This window comes from Ochotona curzoniae, unplaced genomic scaffold (assembly GCF_017591425.1).
Source record: "Ochotona curzoniae isolate NIBS_2020 unplaced genomic scaffold, NIBS_Ocur_1.0 contig_908, whole genome shotgun sequence".
NCBI classification, from domain to species: Eukaryota; Metazoa; Chordata; class Mammalia; order Lagomorpha; family Ochotonidae; genus Ochotona; species Ochotona curzoniae.
The window spans coordinates 9,402,816-9,423,132 of record NW_024466607.1 but is presented as its reverse complement, the minus strand read 5'-3'; the positions used below and the strand labels follow the sequence as shown (position 1 = coordinate 9,423,132).

Here is a 20,317-nt window from a genome sequence, read left to right as displayed (position 1 = left end):
TCGGTTTGCAATGGAACTCGAGTAACTGAGTGAGTGCTGCTCACAGTCCCTCCTGAAGGGCAAACACAGGGTCCAGACCCGCCGCTGGCCTGGCTGTGTCCACAGCCTCATGGTGCAGATGGCTCCATAGCCACCTGCCATTGTGGCCAAGGGGTCTGGAGTGTGAGGATGAGGCCTCTGCTTGCAGATGGCTGCGTGAACATCTGTAGCTTCCCGGGGCCCTAGGGCCTGCGGGCAGCCCGGTGCACGCCTTTGTCAATCAGCCTTTCTTCATGGCCTCTCTGCCGACCTGCTAGGAGGGTACCACCTGTCTTTGGCAGGGATGTGCGCAGGCCCACGGGACGTGGTGAGATGTGCCCTAGACAGCACCAGCCACAGCGCCCACTCTCAGATATGCATGGATGTGCCTGGACATGAGCATAATGGCTCCTTAGGGGTGGGGCCAGGGTCATGGTCACAGGGTTGGCAGACATGAAACAGTTCCCCAGGGAGATTTGGAAGATTTTGGAAGGAACGGGGGCCATGGCCTCACTTCCCCTGAGGAGTCTGACTTTTCTCCCCCATCTCTGACCTAGGTTCAGGATCTGCCTCCCCATGTCCCCTGTATGCTTGTCCCCCTGCCCTCTCCTCCTTTCTCCTGCCTGAAAGCCATCTGCAGCCCTTGTGTGTCCTGCTCTGAGATGCACACTCCAGCAGAGGCCCTGGGCCAGAACCCCAGAGGCTGGGGCAGCTGTGTGGCGGGGAGGGGAGTGAAGAAGAGCAGGTGGCGGAGGTGGCAGGGCTGGGCATGCGCTCACGCTCTCATCCGTGGGGTTGATGGTGTCGTAGGTCTTGTTGCCCTCTGCGTCCACGAACTCTCCCCCGATGAAGAGCTGGTGGGGCATCCGCACGGTCAGCTTCTTCACCGTCGTTTCTACCTGGGGAGGGAGGTGTGGCTGCATCTGTGACCAGTGCACTACCTCGTAGGGATGGGGCACACGCACGTGCACACACACACACACACAGATGGACACAGGACTATGCGCTTGCACCTCCTGGGGTGGGGGGCACACCCCCAGGGCTTCCTGGAGCTGTTCTTGGGTCAGGGAGTTGGGAGGGACTCCCAGCCCCACTGTCGCCTCCTCCCTGGGTAACCTTCACACAACCTTCCCACATGTGGCCAGTGTGATGGTGGGTCCTCAGCCTGGAGGAAGTACCATGCCTGGGGATGGTGAGGCCCCCACAAGCCACCAGGTTCACCATACCTGCCCCCCTGCCCAGCCCACCTCCCCAGGGATCAGAATCCAGTGCCTGGGGCAGCAGCCTCCAGGCAGCTTCCCACTGCTGACACCTCCCCACAGGTCAGCAGTGCACGATCCTAAGGCCACCTGCGCTGCATCCCGACCACCACTTTAGCACCCCTTGCTGCAGTGCCCCAGCCAAAACAGCCAGCGAGGGTCCACTCCTAAGGCAGGTGGGAGCCCGGCCAGCTAGCCCCGCAGCCATGAGCTCTAGGGAAAGTTGTCTTGGAGTGAGCCATTGTACTCCTACTGCTAAAGGCTGACCATGCGGGGCCACTGGATTCCCTTACTGGGAGCTAAAGCTTCCTGCTGTCACATCCTGATGTCACATCCCGGGGTGCTGATTTTGCTCCTAACCCTGGGCTTTACACAGCAATGACTGGTACTGACTGGATTAGCCATCCCGGGAACCTGCAGGCTAGCTGGGCATCAGAAATCTCAGGGTAGCATCCCGGACCTGCTGGCCTCCAGCCATGTCACACACACACACACTCTCACACATGCAGCTGCCTGGGGTCTGCGGGCCGTGTGGGACTTACGTAGTCGATGACACACTCGTCCTCGCCATCCTCCCCCCGTAGCTTCCGCACCAGCAGCTGGACGAACTCGCCGAAGGTGGTTGCCATGTACACATCCTCATTCTCCAACTCGAGGCCATCACACAGCTCCTTCACCTCCTCCACCAGCCTGGGGTTGGGGAGAATAGAGCATGCTGGGGAGAGGGTACGGGAAGAGGTGGACAGTACCCCCACTTTAGCTGCACCCCCTACACACACACCCCTCCAGTGTAGCCAGGAGCTGCCTGGAGCTGGGTTAGGAGCCTACGCAGTGTTCCCAGGAGGCCCTGAGCTCCAGTTCTCACCTTAGCACTAACATGTGACCTTAGGCAGATAGCTAAGTGTTTTTAAGACCTAGCTCTTTCATGTGTCAAATAATAATAGCTCCTCTACCATTTTGGGATAAGCTAATGAGATCAGCTGCTGATGGTTAATAATGATAGTTTATACAAAATAATGATAATCTTTGAAACACGTTGAACGAACAGAGGAAGCACAAATTGGGAGAAAACCTTTCCAACTCACATATCAGGTAAAGGACTTGTCCTTGGAAGCTAGAAAGGCAAGGGGGAGGAGCTGCAAGCTTGAAATGAAAAAACAGAGTGAGAAAAGTGGCCAGGGTCCTGCTGGGCACTAGGGCACGCACCAGTGGACCCATGCTAGCGATTTCAGAGAGGATGTAAAAATGGACCAAAGAAGAATTTGGAGAAAGAATACACCAAATCTTCCTCAATGGAGGAAACCCACAGAATATGCTGTGAACTCCCAACAGGCTCAACACAAAGAAAGAGCCACACCCCCCAAACATTACAGCTGATCTAGTGAGACAAAAAATATTTTGGAAACTAGCAGGAAAAAACGACCCACGACACTCCAGGAACCTGCAGCAAGGTAGACAATCTGGTTTCCTCTAAAAAGTCCCATGCAAGGTTCTGAAAGAAGAGAAGGGTCCCCAAAATTGTGTATCTGTGAGAGTGTGTTCTCAAGAATGAAGGAGAAACTGTAGGCCTACTCAGAAGAACAAGAGCTCGGGAAGTGGACCTGCTCTGCGAGAAACTCCAAAGAAACAACTCTGATAGACTCATCCATCAAACTCAAACTCTCAAGCTCTGTGCAGGCCTGGCTTGACCCGGCCACCTGTTCCCTCAGCATCACTCTTCAACAAGGCATTTATCTCATCTGAGTGGAACCCTGCAAGTTTACATCATCTGACTCAGCCCAGTCGGATACACGGCAGAGAGAAATCCAGCTGCAGGGCCTCACCCCTTCTGTGCCCACAGCCTTGGCCATGGAGGTGCCTGTCAGACAGTGCAGTCTCCTTCCTCACCCCCTAATGTCGAATTAAGCCTGCAACTCTCTTGGACCAATAGAAGCCATGGACATGATGCCTCTGAGGATGCTGCCATCGCCATGGCAACAGATACTTTCTGGTCATTGTTGAGGACTTGCTAGGCTAGCTCACAACAGACACTCAGGGGAGCCCAGGTGCTATCCAGATCAGCCAAACCTCTCTTCCCCCAGGGAGTGGAGGCATTTAGGGAAGGATGAGACGGGAGAGGAACTGAGATCTATGCAGGATATCCTTGAACCAGTCTCTGCTGGGTGGTTTAAACCAACACCATTGACCTAGCCCTTGGCTCTGCAGGACTGCAGTTTGTGCTTGGTTTGGCTGTCATGGCCGCCTCACTTTCTAGCCCTTATCATCAAAGCCCTGAGCTGCCGCACTGAAGTCTGCATGGGCAGGTGCTTGGTCTGTAGCACCGGCTGGGCAGCTCTCGACCCTCCTGGCATTGAGAGGGCAGCATGCGGGTGGATAGCCCTTCCTGGATGACCCAGCTCCTGCCGGGATTCAGCTGTGCCCACTGAGGCCTGCAGCCACAGGACCTCTCTGCGCAGAGATTCCCTGGGCATGTTCCCTGCCCTCTGCTGGGTCCAGCTCTGCGGCTGACCACCTGGCATGGGCCCTCCGCCCTCAGCCTGACCTTACAACATCCACCGATGCAGCTCCCGACTTGAAGAAATCGGTGGCGTCCTCCACCTCGGGTACATTGGGAAGGATCCGCTGCCAGGTGCTCTGTGAAGCAAGTACTCCGTGAGGACTCGAAACAGCAGGGATAGATGTGGGTGGACAGGACAGGGGCCCAGATGTGCTAGCCAAGGCTTCCATCCGCCCTCCTGTTGTGGGAGTATGTGTGATGGGTAGAGGGGGGACACTGGGAGGGAACACCAAGCTCATCAATGGGCTCAGGACCCTGGGATTGACCTTGTTGGGTGCTTACTGCTCTGTGCCCCTCTGTCCTGGTGCCTCTGACAGGCAGCAGTGCCCAGCTGGCTGGCTAGGTAGAGCAGGCAGCAAGAGCTCAATATTCACTCACTACTGCCCAGAAGAGGGAGGAAGAGCAGTGGAGGAAGCCAGAATAGCCAGGAGCCAATTCTGGGATGTGCCCCCCGACCCATCTTGAGGTGGCTTAGATTGAGTATCAGGGGTGGAAGTACCTTCACTTCTCCCAGGGAATTGAGGGGCAAAGCTGGACTGGACACAAGTCTACGTGAGCATGGAACCTGTGCACATGTTCTCATCCTAGGACCATGACCGCGGCCCTGTCTTCTGTCCCATTTGCTCACTGTCCACAATAAACCCCTCCATGAGTCCCTACCTCAAGGCCCCATGTGCAACAAAAGGAGGGACCCACAGGCATCAGGAAGCCCCAGGTCAGGACTAGGATCCACATAAAAATAATGGCGCAATGCATCACCTGCCCATGCGACCGCCGTTCCTTACCCGCACGGCCTCGGCCATGGCCAGCTCTTCCTCCGTCAGCTCCAGGGCACTGCTGGCCGCCCCCTTGAAGAAGTGGGAGGCTGGGAGCATCTTGCCATCTTCCAGCTGGATGTTCTTCACAAGCAGCTGTCAGGGTAGGGTGAGGAAAGGGATCATGGTTCATAGGTGTGCTCTCCAACCCATGTCTTATCATCACAAGGGGTCAGCCAGGAGATGGGGTCAGAACGAGGAGGCTGCTGTTCTAGGGGCACAGAGGATCCCACGGGCTGAGGTCCTGCCTGGCTGCCCCATGTTATCCCCTCATGCCAGCAAAGTTCTCACTTCCTCACGAGCACCATGACTTTGCTACTATAAACACCAGGTCTGATCATCAGGAAAAAGTGACCAACACGACTCTCTTGAAAACCTATTAAGAAAGCTGATTGCCCAGCCACCTGACCATGTCCAGAAACACGTGGAGGACACCATCAGAGGTGCGTCTGGGATACGGAGGAGGGGGAGACAGTGGAAAAGGGGCCAGCATGCTCTATGGACAGGGCCTTAGGAATCACAATGCGAGTCTGGAATATCCTTACGTTTATCTACCTTGGATTTACTGAACTGAATAAATAGCATGTGTTGTGTGGGGTCTGCCTGCTCAGCAAACAGCTTTGTTAGGTGCAAAAGAAAAATGTCAAAGAAGAAAGTGTAGTTGGGGAACTCAGTGCTTATCATATCTCTATCAGCTAAGGGGGACTCTCTGGCGGTGGCACAGGCTATATGTTCCCCCTTCACTTTTTTGAAGACATTCTGGAACCTTCTGCAAGCTAGCATCCAGCTGGACCCAACAGGAAGCTCCTATGATGCTCTAACCGAGGGTCTCCACCAAGGTTGTCTCCAAGGGTTGGAGACTGTTGCATTTGTTTGTCACAAACACCTCACATACCCAGCCATTGTCCATCAGAGGCAGCCTCAGACGCCCCAGTGGGCAGCATGGCAGGGCAGACTCAAGGAATGAGCAAATGTGCCTTACATAGCCACTCTACACTCAACCTGGCCTGTGTGCGCCAATATGGTTGATAACCCAACACCCATAGCTTCTATTGAAACCCCATAGGGTACTGGGAGATGCCCTGCCCGTCCATCCCCCTTTTCCTATCCAACATGTCTTAGGTGAGAAGTCAGAGTGTTAACAGTGGCTGGTGTGGTCAAGAGAGGCCCTGGAGTCAGAAATGAGAGGTCTCCAGCCCAGCTCTGCCAGCATTGAGCTTAGGGGACCTGGGCAAGTAATTTAAAGCACTGCACTATGACATCTCCTCTGCAGCACAGGTAAAATATTAATACTCAGCTCACAGGGTTGCTAGGAAGACTGCATTTAATGCGTATAAATAGTTTCAGACCAGTGCCTGGTGGGGCGGATGCCACGTTGAGTTACCGCTTAGGACACCAGCATCCCGTATCCGAGTGCTTGCGTGTATCCCAGCTACTCCACTTGTAGGCCAGCTTCCTGTTAATGCAACCTCCAGAGGTCATGGATGATGGCTCATGGACCTGGACCCCTGCCATGCAAGTGGGAGACCCAGATGGAGTTCCAGGTGCTTGGCTTTGGCATGGCCCAACTCCTGCTGCTGTGGGCATTTAAGGAGTGAACCAGTAGACAGAAGTATACGCTCTCTCTGTCTCTCTCTTTTTCTCTGCCTTTCAAGTACATGATAATAAAGTAAATAAATAAAAACCCAATGCCTGACATAGGGTGTTCCACAAACAAATGCTGAAATTCTGACTGGCAGGGCTGATCAAAGCGTGGCAGGCATCGCCCCAGTTGCATACTGTCTGTCTTTGTACACAGGCATGGAAACCAAGGCACCTGCCTTCCCAAGGAGAGAGGCGTGCTCAGGGCTGGCCTTGTGTGGTCAGGGGGTAGCCTGGGAGGGGTTAGTTCTCCTTTGTCCCCTTTTTTGCCTGCCCTTCTGGAGTAGCCTGAGGTCTTTCTGGCGACCTGAATCCAGGGTCAGGAAGGTGGCAGCCTCGAGCTCACAGAGCAGCCAGGGACCTACAGCAGAGCCCTTACCATTTTGTCATCATTGCCAAAGAGGATGAGCCCCGCTTTGGTGACCAACCCCGGCCGACGCGCTCCTGGAATGGGCAGGGGTTCTCCCTCCGGCACGGAGCCTGGAACATTCAGTGTTGAGTTGAAAAATGTCAGCTTCTGTAGAGGGGACAGATCAGAGGATGTGGCGTGAGAAGAGGCCCTGGCACACACGGGGCACAGTTTTGCCCCCGTGCAGGCATTTAAACTCAAAGTTTCCAGTTAATGGTTAATAATTAATGGAGGAAGGCTAATGCCTGTTAGAGGTCACAGTCAACTCCCAATGGTTTTATAAGGAGAGGACACAGCAGGGCTGATGAAGTCGGTGGCCCCCTCTGTTTCTGCTTCCTGGCAGGATTCTACAGAACAGGAAGAGGTGGAAGGGCTGTGGACAGCCACTGTCTGGTAGCAAATCGAAGAGGCCCCTAAGACAAGACCCTGCTTACAGGGGGCACCTGGGGGTCGTGGTGGCCTTGCAGGGCTGTTTCCATGTCTCATGTGCCCAGTGGACCCTCCATACTGGCCACAACCTCAGATCCAGGTGCACAGATATGAGAAAAACAAGTTCAAGGTACGACCCTGGGGGTGCCAGGTCCAAGTTAGAGCTGAGGCAGGAACTCAGAAGAGTTTACAGTCAAGACTGCTGGACCCTGAGTTGCTGCAGGGGCCTATTTCTTGGGCAGAGGGCAGATCTCCTGTATGTTAGGGCAGTGGCTATTTATCAACCATGGGAACACATGTGTGGGTTTACAGGACTGAGCTGTGGCCACTAGGAACACACCTGTCCGCCGGCCTCCGTCCAGGCTCCTGGCACCTTATCATTGCCACGGATCCAGTTGTGAATGGCCTCCGCAGGCTGCTCCCAGTTGATCTGGGGGGACCAGGCAGAAAATGAGGCCTCAGCAAGTCTTTCCCCTGCTCCCTGTCCTCCTTGACTCTTCTCTGGACAGGGGACACTGGGCCCAGCTGAGTGCATTGGGAACCCCACCCAGCTACCCCTGGGATATGGATCCTGGTGTTGGAACCATGGTAAGTTCTTGGCATGCTTTGACCCCCAGGCTCCTGTGGACTCGGCACCCTTGAGAGTGACTTGAGGAAGGCAGCCCCTTGGTGCCACAGGCTAAGCAACCTGTGATGCTGGGATCCCACATGGGAGCTGGGTTCAAGTCCCAGCCACTCTGCTTCCAATCCAGCCAGCTCCCTGCTCATGGTGCCCGGGAGGGCAAAGAATGAGGGTCCGAGTGCTTGAACCTCTGCCTTCCATATGGGAGACCCGGATGGAGTTCCAGGTTCCTGGCTTCTCCCTCCCTGGGGATTCTGCCTGCCCTTTCTCCTTAGTAAGGAAGAAGTTCAGGGAAGACCTTGTCCTCTGCCCTACTAGGTACCATGTGCCTCCTCCCTCTGCTCACGTGTCCCTGACCAGGGATTGGCAACAGTCAGGCCGGCTTCAGTGTGAGGGTGGAAGGACTGGCACTCACCTGTGCCGTTTCCTTCTTCTGAATCCCCTCATAGGTGGCTCCTTCGGCGGGCTGGGGCAGGCGGGGGGCCTTGCCCTCGGCGATGAGCCTCACGGCCTGTACCTGGGGAGACCCTGTGGGTGGGCATTCCCAGCAGCCCCAGGACCCTCCATGACCCCAACCTCTGGGTCCTGCCTGGTACACAGGTAGACACCAGAGAAATAGGTGCTGTGGGAACCAACAGAACTGGCAGGATCCACCTGGGGTCTGCCCAGCAGTAATCTACTGCACGGTTCTAGACAATGGAGGTGACCTGTCATCACCCAAGACCTTGATCTCCAGACACTCTCTGATCCCACCTACATCATGCTAGAGTTGTCGCTTCACTGCCTAACACCTTCTTGCTTTGTAGGAAGATGGGAGCCAGAGACTGGGAAGGGACAGAGGACAGAGAAACATCTGCCCAGTAGGGTGCTCAGGGATGATGGACCCTGTCTACACCTGCACGGCCATGGGGGACTCAACATGTAGCTCCTACAACCAAGGAACAGGATTTGTAATACAGAGCCTTTTGCTGACTGTAGACACCCACACAGGTGTGAGCAGCAGCTGCCTCCTTGGAGTCACAGTCCTGCTAGAGATGTGAGTTGTGGGCCAAGGGGTCCCTCCCTCCCTGTCTCACTCTTAGACTTCAGCAATTCTACTCTACATGTTGCTTCCATGCGCAGGCTCCTCCTTGGGGAAGCATGTCATGTTCAGGCTGCAAATGTCCTCTTCTAGAAACATTCTCTGGTACTACAACCTCACCTGCCTTTGGCTTTCACCAGCCAGTCTGCCTGCCCAGCCAGAGAACCCTTTGCAACTGTCCTGGCATCAGTGCCCCCCATCTTTTAGCAGCCACAACATCTGCCTCAAACTGCTTGACTCCTGTCTCAACATCTACAGACAGAAGCAGCCAATCAGAGTCACTCAACAGCATCACGTGCCCCCCTCTCCAACTTAGCCCATTCTGGCTTTCCCCTGATCTTGCATTCATGAATTCTAAAAGAAAATTCCTCTCCCCTGAGCCTTTGGGCCACCAGCGACTCCCTCTGCTCCGTTTCACAGCCGCCCACTTGAGGAAGGCAGAGTCCAAAGGTGAAGATAAGAGAAAGGGGCTAGTGTGGTAGCACAGTATGTTAAGTCACTGTTTGCAATACTGGCACCTTTGTGGGTGTCAATGGAAGTCCCAACTATGCCACTTGTATTCCAGGTCTTTGGGTCCCTGCCACCCATGTGAGAGACTGACCTGGATGGAGTTCCAGGCTCCCGACTTCTACCTAGTTCTATAAAATCTGGTCACAAAATTAAGTCACTTTGGTTCAGGCCTGCGTAAGTTTGCTAACCTGCTCTTTACTGATGTTTCTGCACAAAATGCTTTGCCAGTTTCCTGCTTTTTTGGGCCAGATCACTAGGCTAACATGCCCTGCCAGCAACCCTGGGTTCCAGGAATCAATACTGTATGATTTATTCACCCATTGTCCCCATGGCAGTCTCCTGTGGCTACTCTAACCCACCAATTGCCCATCCATTGTTCCCAGGGCAGCCTCTTGTGGCTGTCCAACTCACTTTGTTCCCATGTCTGTATAACTCACTCTTTCCATAAAAACCCCATCTAACTCACTTCGGGGTCACTCTGAAAGAAAGGAGAACTGGCCCCAGCCAGTTGGTCTGTTTACCTGCCTCCTCAATAAACTTTGCTGCTTAGCAGAGCTGACTGGGAGAGGCTCGGGTTGGGTGCAGCAGTTCAGTACCACATGTTGCAGCCATTTGGGGGAAGGCACCAATACGCAGAACATCTTTCTCTTTCCCTCTCCCTCTCTGTAACGTGGCCTTCCAAATAAAATAAACCTTACATAAAAACATAGAGAAATAAAATCCTAGGACATAGCTCAGGTTTCTGTATCAAAATATATTCATCTTTGGTCTGCCTGTTGGAGGTGCTGACTTGGAGCTGTGAGTGAGAGTACGTTCTGATGCACTGTGCGTGCCATCCCCCGAGAGTCCTGGGCAAGTGTCCCGACCAGCTCAGAACAAGCACCTGCCTCTAGGGGTGGCATGCCCAGGCCAGAGAGGCCTGCTGGGAGCAGAGGAGACGGGCAGGGCATGGGCGGTTCCCAGGCCTTACCATGCCTTTGACGCCTTCGGGGAAGAGGAAGCGGTTGTACAGGGTGCTCACAGTGTCATCCGGGAGCACCTCACACTCCTTCTGCAGCAGCAGGTCCCCCGTGTCCAGACCGTCGTCGGCCCAGAAAATGGTAAAGCCACCCTTCTTGTCCCCATGAATCAGGGTCCTGAGAAGCACAAGAACCAAACGCTGAGGTGGAGAGCCAGGTTCCCCGAGGACGAGGGAGACGGGGAGGGAGAGGAAGGCGAGGGGGAAGCCTGGTGCCGCCCGATGGGCCCTGCCACCCCAGGGAGGACTGATGTGTGCTCCAGCAGGCAGGGAAAGGACAGGGGGGACAGCATTTTCTGTTGCCAGCCCCCAGCCAGGCATCAATTGTGAGCTCAAAGGTCTGTCTGCATCCTCACAGTAGCCATAGGAGTATGGCAAGCCCATTTCAAAGACAGGGAGAGTGAGGCTTACGGGACCCAAGTGATGCCAGCAAGGACCAGAAAGTCACACTCCCAACCAGACCAGTCTGACTTCATTCTTTAGAACTGGACATTGACCTGCCGCCATCTGACACATCACCTACTCACTGCTGTGTTAGCACTTCTGGTCATTTTCAACTAGAGTGGCCCAGTGATCCTTTCTGGAAACTGTCCCTTTCTATGGCATCTATGGCTGAGAGTGGCAAGTGAGGGCAGGACTTTTGCAATAGTCACTGGGGGATGCCCTCCTGCCCCCAGCCCTGCCTTGAGTGCCTTCTGAGGCTGCGGCCAGGCGGGAGCAGGTGAGCGTTGTAGAAAGAGGGAGTGCCGAGCCATGGCTGTCCCCAGGCAGTGACATCCTCAGTCTTGCTGATGACGTCCCACCAGCCCATTCATGGGGGATGCCAGCAGCACAGGGCAGGCAGCTGCACAGCAGCCTCTCTGTGGCTGCAGGAGGAAGTAGGTGGTAGAGGAGGTGTGGACCCAGACCCCTTCTCACCAGTTGATGGCCGAGGCCCCGCGATGCCTGGGCAGCAAGGAGGGGTGGTAGATGATGGAGCCATGTCGGGGGGCATTGATGACCTCCATGGGGATGAACTGGCTGCAGAAGGGCAGCACGTTGAGCTCAGCCCCCAGAGCCTGGTACTTGGCCACCACGTCGGGCAGAGCTTGTCCTCGAGCTCGCCATCGGGGGAACTTGAACACGGGCACTCCGTCCTTCTCGGCCTCCAGGCCTGCAGGGTAGCTGGTGAGAAACGGGCTCCTCTCGGCCACGCACCTTCACCCTGCCACCCCTGCCTCCCCAGGGAAGCAGCTCCCAGACCCCTCTCTGCACCCCTGCCCCTGCCTTACCTACCTGCTCTAGTCATGTTGAGGATGGCTCAGAACAAGAAGGGGGGACCTCCAGGCCTGCCCTGCCTTCTGCTGCCTTCTGCTGCCCACCAAGACCCCTAAGGCCTCCTCCTTTCTGGCCCCTCCTTGCCCCAGCATGGGATTTTTCACCCATGGCTGTCCCCTGAGGCCTGGCCACATCCAGCACCTCACTCAGAGACTGTCACTGCACCTGTCTGCGTGTGTGTGTGTGAGAGAGAGAGAGACTGAGAGACAGAGCAGTGCCTCAGAGCCTGCAACTTGCATCTCTGCTTTCTCTGCTGTCCCCTGAGCAGAGACAGACTGGAAGGTGGGAGGGAGTGGGGTTGGGGAGAAGGGGGTCTGACCTTTCCCCTGGGGTTCCTGTCGCTAGAGCAGCCCCGGGCCTTCGCTTCTGCCCCAGCCACTGCAGTGCCTTCCCAGAGCAGCAGCTGAATCTGTTTTCTCACCCTCTGTAGAACGAGCTTCAATGTGTTCATGCTTCACACACACATGTTCACACATATATACACATGCACGCAGTCATGCATGCTGTGCACAAACATGCATGTGCATGGACACACTGTGTGCTCATGGACACACTGTGTGCCCATGGTCGCATGTATACACACATTTGTGCATGCACACGTGTTCTCACAATGAATGTGCCTGGTATGCACATGTGTGAACACACACTTTCACATACACCAACCTACGCATTTCAGGGGCCACCCCATCCTAGAGGGCCACTCCCTTCTCCTGCACCTGTAACCTGAACTGCAGTTCTCCCAGCTTCCCCAGGCTCCACAGTTCCAGCTTCCTCCCACGTCACTACCCCATGATGCTTCAGCAGCCCTTTCGGCTTTTGTTCTTCGATACCCAGCGCACACCCACGACTCAGGGACACAGCTGCTGTGATGTCTGCCCTGCGTGGCTCACCCTCTGGCCTCCCTCTCTGCCACTGTTCCTGCTGTCCAGTGGTGTATGACGGAGGGGGATGGGATATGAGCAGACTAAACTGTATCTGCACAGCTGTCCCACTGTGACCCATGAAGGAACCTACAGGACAGTGGAGGTCAAGGGCAAGGGCCAGTAGTACTCCTGTTGGGTGTGCTCTGCTCCTGGATCAGCTCTGGTGACAGTGGGACAGTGGGTGAGGGGGTGAAGGTATGCCACAGGTGTCACACTATGTCCAGGTCCAAGATGGAGACATGAGTTGGCTGCTGAGTACAGCGGTTATACTGTGGCTGCTGTGTGGGAGATGGGAGGGCTAGCAGCTCCTACACGAACCATGCCCCCATGCCTGGCCACTCCCACAAGCCCCCTTTTCTAATCCTCTTGGCCTTCCAAGCTTAAGTCCTGCCCTTAAGTCCATCTCCATCAGGCCTGAGAAAGACCAGTGCTGGTGGGAGTTGGGAATTGGAGTGGAGGTGGGGGTGGTCCCTGAAAAGTCTGTTTATCCACGCTGAGGTCCCCGCATCCTGTTGTGCTGAGGTTCTCAGCTCGAGGGCAGTAACCCAGGCTACTGTTTCTCAAACCGTGTTCCTTCTAGAATTAGGGGCCACCAGCATCACCCAGGAATTTGCCAGAAAGTAATCAAGGCCTACCCCATTCTACTGAATCAGAAACTTCCCAGAGTCTTTTTAACAGTCCCTCCCCAACAATGAGATGGGTGCACATCCACCGAAAGGAACAGTGACCACTCTGACTCTGGCCCTGGGGGCCCTTCTAAAGCTCCAAGAAGCTCAGGGTGGGCTTCTCCAGGATGCAAACCCTAGCCCACCATCAGGTGTGCCTGGGGGTCTCCACCTGTTTCAATCCAGCAGCCAGCAAGCCCCCAAGCAGGCTTCAGAGTCAAGCACAGGGAGCTGCCTCCCAGCTAGGCCTCCCGCCAAGACCCGCAGATCTCTACTCATGCCCCTGTGCCCATCACTGCCCCTCTCCCCACTTGCCTGCACCTGCACCACCCACTCACCCAGGGGGTCAGCCTTCCCGTCCTTGTCAGGGACAGTGAATACGCCCACCACCTCATGGCCATCCTTCCTCAGGTGGCAGTAAACTTCCTGGCCAAACAGGCTCTGTCCAATCACCGCGATCTTCATGGCAGCAGGTGTCGGGGAACCTGCAGAAGGAATCAGGCTCCAGTGTTGGTTCAGCAGGCTCTGTGGCTCTTCCAGGAAATGGTCCTGTTTCAGGGTGGAACACCTGCCAGGGAGAAGGCTGCCATGGGTGGGACTGGAGGAGGTGTTTGCAGGACATTCACAGGAGCAGTGGACTCTCAGATCCATGGCAGGTGGTGGACCCAGCAGGGAGCTCCTGGGGGAAGGGTCCACTTAAAAGCCCCAAAGGCAGTCTGAATGTGGAGGCCCTGAGATACATTTGAGCATGTCTGTAACTAACAGGTTCTGTATCTGTAGCCTTGGTCAGGCCACATCAAGCCTCGGCTTCCTCCTGTTTAATGTGAAAGATGTCCTGTGTCTCACAGCTAGGCAGTTGCTAAGAGAACCAGGGGCAGGGGAGAGGATGGGGGCGGGAAGCTGTTGTCTTCATCCACAACCAAGAGAAGTGCCTGGATGAATGGTGCCAAGGATAAGGAGAGGGTGGGCAGGGCCTGGGGTGCCACAGGGGAAGGGAATGTGTGGAATAAAGCACAAACACCTTACTGGGCAAGTTTATTTAAGCCTGGCATTCATTCACTCGCTCAGGCCTATAAAACCCACAGTACTTTCCACTGCGCACTCTGCTCAAGATTGTCCATTTACCAAAACGTCCTGTGGGGGATCACTCGAGAACCCGAGAATCCTGTGCATTGTCATAAACTGAGCACCCTGCTGGAATCAGCCTCTTGAGCCTTGCAGAGTCGCTATGGCTCAAAAAGGGTGCCAGGGCATCAAAACATGTGAATTAGGGCCCAGTGTGGTAGTCTAGCAGCTAAAGTCCTCGCCTTGCATGTGCCAGGATTCCATATGGGCACTGGTTCATGTCTAGTAGCCTGGCTTCCCATCCAGCTCCCTGCTTGTGGCTTGGAAAAGCAGTCAAGGATGGTCTAACACCTTGGGACCCTGCACCTGCATGGGAGACCCAGAAGAGGCTCCTGGCTCCTGGCTTTGGATCACTGCAGCTTCGGCTGTTGCGGCTGCTTGGGGAGTGAATCAATGGACAGAAGCTCTTCCTCTCTATCTCTCCTCCTTTCTGTTTATCTGACTTTGTAATAAAAATAAAATAAATCCTTAAAAAATGTGAACTAGTTTTACCTGATACACACACATGCACATATACATATAACATGTATACACACACATACATGCAGAGACACATATTCCCCTGATAGAAACTCAACTATACATTATGTTTGTGGACCTTCCCCCGCTCAACATTAGCCTTGGGGCTGCTTGTGTTTGTACCATATTCATCCTCACTGTTGGAAGTGCTTCGCCATGGGAGTGGACCGCCGCCCCTTCCTCCATTCTACTGCTGATAGGTGCTGGGTGGTTTCAGGTTTGAGGTTACTGCAATAAGGGTTGGCACAGAGACTCTAGCCTGCGGCTCTCCTGGCACCTGTGCGCACACCTTTGGAGGGTGTGGAGCTGGCAGGAAGGGGCATCCCTAGCACATAGGTAGGAAAGCATCCAGTCTTAGCAGGTTCTGTGAGTTTAGGCACATATAAAGAGAATTCTACTAACTTAGTGAGCCATTTTATATTGAATGATGTTGCCTTCTTAGGAGAAAGTAGACTTAGTCCACAAACTATTTGTTAAAACAGTGCTAGGTTTCGTTAGCTAATGTCCTATTTCGGATTGTGCATAGGGACAACTGGCAATTTCTTACTCACACACACATGAACATGCCTGTTCATATTTATGACAGTATTTCAAACAGTTCAGGGGAAATGTGTATTATGACAAAGTTATTTGTAGGTTTCAAATTCATTGTCTTATAATAAACTAGTCATTCCCCACGAATTTTTGAAGCACTTTTTGTAATAAAGAAAAAAAATGCAAGGGGAGCATTGTGTGTGATTTTACCAGCCTTTCCAATCAGCGAGAGAAGGATGGAATATTTGCCATCCTGGAAACCGGGTAAAAACTTACAAAGAGTAAAAATTTAATCACAAGGAGGACACTTGGCTTCCAGGCTGGCGTGCAAGGAGATTGGAAGTTATCATTCTTGTCCTCAGAATCAAAAGCTGAACAAACAGAAAAGTGACAGCTCTCCTTAGATTGGTCAGAGAACTGCAACGTCAGGCCAAACTGCTGTTGCAAAATGGAGAGAGAGCCAGGCAGGGACAGAGAGGCACATCTTCCCAGTGCAGGAACGTGTGCGCAGCATCCTCCCAGGGCCAGGGCCAGGGCATGATGGCGCAGTGTGGAACAGGGCTGACATGTGGGGTGGGAGGAGAGCTCAGAGTGCTGTGGGTTTATCTCCAGGAGCCTTCCTAGGTTCTCACAATGAAGAAATTCCCCCTTGGACTTAAGAAAGAAGAGGGGGTAAAGCCACTATTTCCATATGCACCCTCCTAGGAGGCCAGCTTACTCAGTCATGGATATACATGCAGCAACACAGAGAACTGTAGGCCAATATGCCCGAGGAACACAGACAAAAAATCCCCAGCCAAAGAACCAACCCAACTCCACAGCACGTATAAAGAAGGGGCCGGCATTGTGAGGGCCTTCGGCTGTCTTCAATGGCAGAAGGCAGGACATGTTGCAACAGCATGGGAGAGGAGGGACAGGAGCAAGGCTGGACTTTCTAAGATTTGTTTATTTACTTCAAAGGCAGACTTAGAGAGGGATACAGAGAGATTGTCCATTTGCTAGTTTACTCCCCAAATGACCACAACAGTCAGGCCAAAGTCAAGTGCCAGGAGCCTCATCTGGGTCTCCCAAGTGCAAGCCGGGGCCTTGAGGAGCAGTATTTGGGTCATCTGCTGACACTTTCCTGGGTGTGTTAGCAGGTAGCTGGGTCAGAAGTGGAGCAGCTGGGACTTGAACTGGTGCACATATGGGTTGTCAGCTCTCCTCGCTGTGCTGCAGTGCTGGCCCCATCTGAACTCACTTTTATAACAACTTGCTTTCAAAGTAACCAGCCAGCTCCCATGACAACGGCACGAATTCATCTATGCTGGTGGGGCCTTCATGACCTAATTACCTCTTGGAAATCCCAGCTCTTGATATTGTGTGGCAATTCAAGGTCAACGTGAGTTTTGGAGAGGACGTTTAAACAACAACAGAACTGCAAGGAGAAGTTGATGAGGGCACCACAGCAGGAGTACTGACTCTGCAATGCCTCCCTGTTCTTATTGACTGACAGACCAGGCACACTGGAAGCCAGTAGGGACATGGTGAGATTGAACGGTACCACCCATTGATCACCTCGAATCACTGTTGATTGAATACTTCATCCCGCAGAGGCAGAAGACACATTCTTCTCACATGCCAAAGACAGACCACGTTCTGGGCCGTGAGACACAAGTGTGAAAGGGTGGAAATCACAGCACGACTCAGACCAGGATGAGCTCGCTAGACAGCAGTAACAGAAAGCACACAGAGAAACATGAAATTTCTGCAGATTAAACAAAGCATCTGCAGACAATGCATGGACCCAAAAGGAAAACACAAGTTTCAGGGGGAAATTTGGAAATAACTTTGGCTGAAATTAAGAATATAATGAGTATGTCAAGAATTTGGATGTGGTTAAATGTGTCCACCAAGGGTTTACATACACTTGAAACTGCAGAGCTGCGGGTTAACTAAACTTTATGTGTTACCCGGATGTGGGTATTCTGCTATCACAACCAAAAAGAGACTAAGATGGGCGTGGCATAACCAATGTTGAGAGCGAAATTCAGAGTGATTAAGGAAGAAAGGCCTAAAATCGGGAATCCAAACTTCCATTTTAGGAAACCATAAATAGAGGCACACTAAGCCCAGAGTAAGCAGAAACAGAGAACTAATAAAACTTAAAGCAGAAAACCAATACAACCGATAATGCTGAAAGCAGGAAATCAATGGAGAAACTCATTAAAACCCAAAGCCAGGTCTTTAAATAAATGAATAACTAAATAAAATGGATGAACCTCTAGCCAGGATAACTAAGAAGAAAAAGAGGAGATATATGATTCGTACAAAAAATGAGAGAAGAGCCGTCAGTGCTGGTTCCATGATTGATATAAGGATAATAAAGCTATACGTACATAGTTCATAACTTTGATGAAATCACTCTCTTGAAAGAAATGATTTTCTAGAACTCACATGAGAATAAACAGGTAACCTAAACAGACCTAAATCAATTATACTTCACTCCTCACACCTTTCAAAAAAAAAAAAAATGGACTCAAAAATTGGTCGCAGACCTAAATGTAAACCACCAAACTATAAAACCCCTAGGAGATGGCACAAGTTCAGGAGGACTCTGAGGTGGTCTTAGGTTTGGACATGACTCTTTAGATAGAACACCAAAGAACCCATGAAATTAAGAATGGACAAGCTAGAGTTCACTTCACATTGTGTTCTCTGCAAAAGACAATGTTCAAAGAACAAAAGAAAGGGGAGAAAGGCCACACCTGGAATGAGAGCATCCATCCCATATGGGCACTGGTTTGTGCCACTTCGCATCCAGCTCCCTGCTTATGGCCTGGGAAAGCAACAAGGACAGACCAAAGGCTTGGGACCCTGTACCTGCATGGGAGATGCGGAAGAAGCTCCTGGTTTTTGGACTGGCTCAGCTCCTGCCATTGTGGTCATTTGGGGAGTGAGCCAGCAGATGGAAGACCTCTCTCTGACTCTCCTCTCTGTAAATCTGTCTTTGCAATAAATCAGGTAAATCTTTAGAAAACATAAAGAAAGCAGGTAGACAACAAGGAAGTGTCTGAGATGATGTCTCCCATCGGAGACCCTGGGGGAGCTCGCAGGGGACAACATGAGAAAACAGAGCACATCTGGTTGAATGGCTCAAACCCACTACATAGGCAACATGCGCGAGCACGTGAACAACCTCAACCACGGATGAGGGGATGGCAAAACCACACAGCCACTTTGGGACAGTTTTATAGCTTGTTGCAAAACTACAGTACTCTTCACCACATCAAATAGAACTGTTTTCCTTGATATCTGCTTAAATGAGTACTTATTACATCTGTAAAAATGCCAGCACGTGTCTGTTCACAGAGTTTTATTGGCAATTGCCAAAACTTGGTTGAACTTTTAGATACAGCAGCAAAAGTACAACCTGTGGAAGAACTGAAAAGATGGATTTCATTGAAATTAAAAATCTCTGCTCTGCAAAAGACAAAGTTAAGAAAATTAAAAGACAAACCACAGACGGAGAAAATCTTTACAAAACACCTATCTAATAAACTATTGTGAAAAATACATACTGAACTCTTTTTTTCTAGCGATATTTAAAAAAAGATATTTGAGATTTATTCGAAAGGCAGAGTTATAGAGTTCATTCATCAAACGACTTCAACCACCCAAAGCCAGGAGTTTCCTCCAGGTCTCCCGCCTGCAGGTGCTCAAGACGGCCGTCTTCTGCAGCTTTCCCCGGGCATGTTAGCAGGGAGCTTGGTCAGAGCTGGAACAGCCAGCACGCAAACCAACATTCATATTAGGAAACCAGTGTTGCAGGCAGGGGCTTTATTTACCCACTGGACCACATGTCAGCCACTCCACCAAACTCTGAAAACTCAACAGTAAGGAAACAGCAACTCAAGTCAAACATGGGCAAATGAAACTGAGACCCCTCACCAAAGAAGGCAGACAGCTGGCAAAAAGCACGTGAAAAAAATATTCAACCATTATTATGGATTGCAAATCAGAATAACGAGGAGACATCATGAGACACCTATAAACATGGTTAGGCAGACGATGCCAAGGACTGATGAAGGAGTAGCAAGGACTTTCATTATTCATTCTGGGAGAGACGAACAACTAGTTACACTTACCCTGGGAGAGAGTTTGGCAGTGTCAACGTATTTTTTTTTTTAAAACCATAAGACCCATCAACCTCTCTGCTTGAATTTCTACTCCAAATGAGTAGAAAATTGTTGCCCACACAAAAGCCTGTACATAAACATGAACAATAACTTTACTCATCACTGCCCAAACCGGGAAGCAAGCCGGAGAGATGCCCTTTAGCAGGTGAATGGAGAAACCAACAGTGATCCATCCACATTCTAACGAAGGCAAATTACTCAGTGACAAAAAGAAACAGGCTACCCAGCTACAGAAGGAAGAACCTACAGGGTGCGACTCAGTGAGAGAATCAGTTGGTAAGAGATGCAACTATAAAAATTCCCAATGCTAGGACCTTCTAGAAACATCAGAACCCTGGGCTAGGCCAACAGAAAGATGGGCAGTTACCAGGTTGGTGAGGGAAGAGAGGGAGGGGAGGTGGCTGTGAAGCTCCCTTCTGACTGTCACAGCGGATATTCAGGCAGCGCACATTGCTGAAAGCTCAGAGAAGGTAGCACAGCAAGAGTGAACCCTGATGTCAACGACAGGCGTTAGCTACCGACAGTCAGTGGCTGAACTATCTGTTTGTACCTGAATCCAAAGCAGTCAATTCTAAAGGAAAATCTAAGAAAAACATCAACACTCCAGAAACTGTTGTGCTGGGCAAGCCCGATATTAATATAAAAAAGTAAAATAGAGTTTGCATTAAATTTTTGTACACAAAGATGTTCTACAAAG

General features: G+C 52.1%; 1 protein-coding gene across 2 annotated transcripts in view; it reads right to left on the bottom strand.

Moving 5' to 3' along the window:
• Positions 1-13,801, bottom strand: part of ALDH1L1 (aldehyde dehydrogenase 1 family member L1) — a 31,023-nt gene extending 17,222 nt beyond the window's left edge. The window contains exons 1-10 of one of the 2 annotated variants that reach the window (XM_040995325.1): positions 13,603-13,801; positions 11,278-11,512; positions 10,312-10,477; positions 8,166-8,267; positions 7,469-7,558; positions 6,670-6,807; positions 4,620-4,745; positions 3,820-3,911; positions 1,820-1,967; positions 798-917 (exon numbers count right to left, since the gene is read on the bottom strand). In XM_040995325.1, coding sequence (XP_040851259.1) covers positions 798-917; positions 1,820-1,967; positions 3,820-3,911; positions 4,620-4,745; positions 6,670-6,807; positions 7,469-7,558; positions 8,166-8,267; positions 10,312-10,477; positions 11,278-11,512; positions 13,603-13,729 — 1,344 coding nt within the window. In that variant the 5' untranslated portion in view covers positions 13,730-13,801. The remainder of the gene's footprint in view (positions 1-797; positions 918-1,819; positions 1,968-3,819; positions 3,912-4,619; positions 4,746-6,669; positions 6,808-7,468; positions 7,559-8,165; positions 8,268-10,311; positions 10,478-11,277; positions 11,513-13,602) is intronic. The other variant, XM_040995326.1, reaches the window with a different exon arrangement.
• Between the last annotated feature and the right edge of the window lie 6,516 nt (positions 13,802-20,317).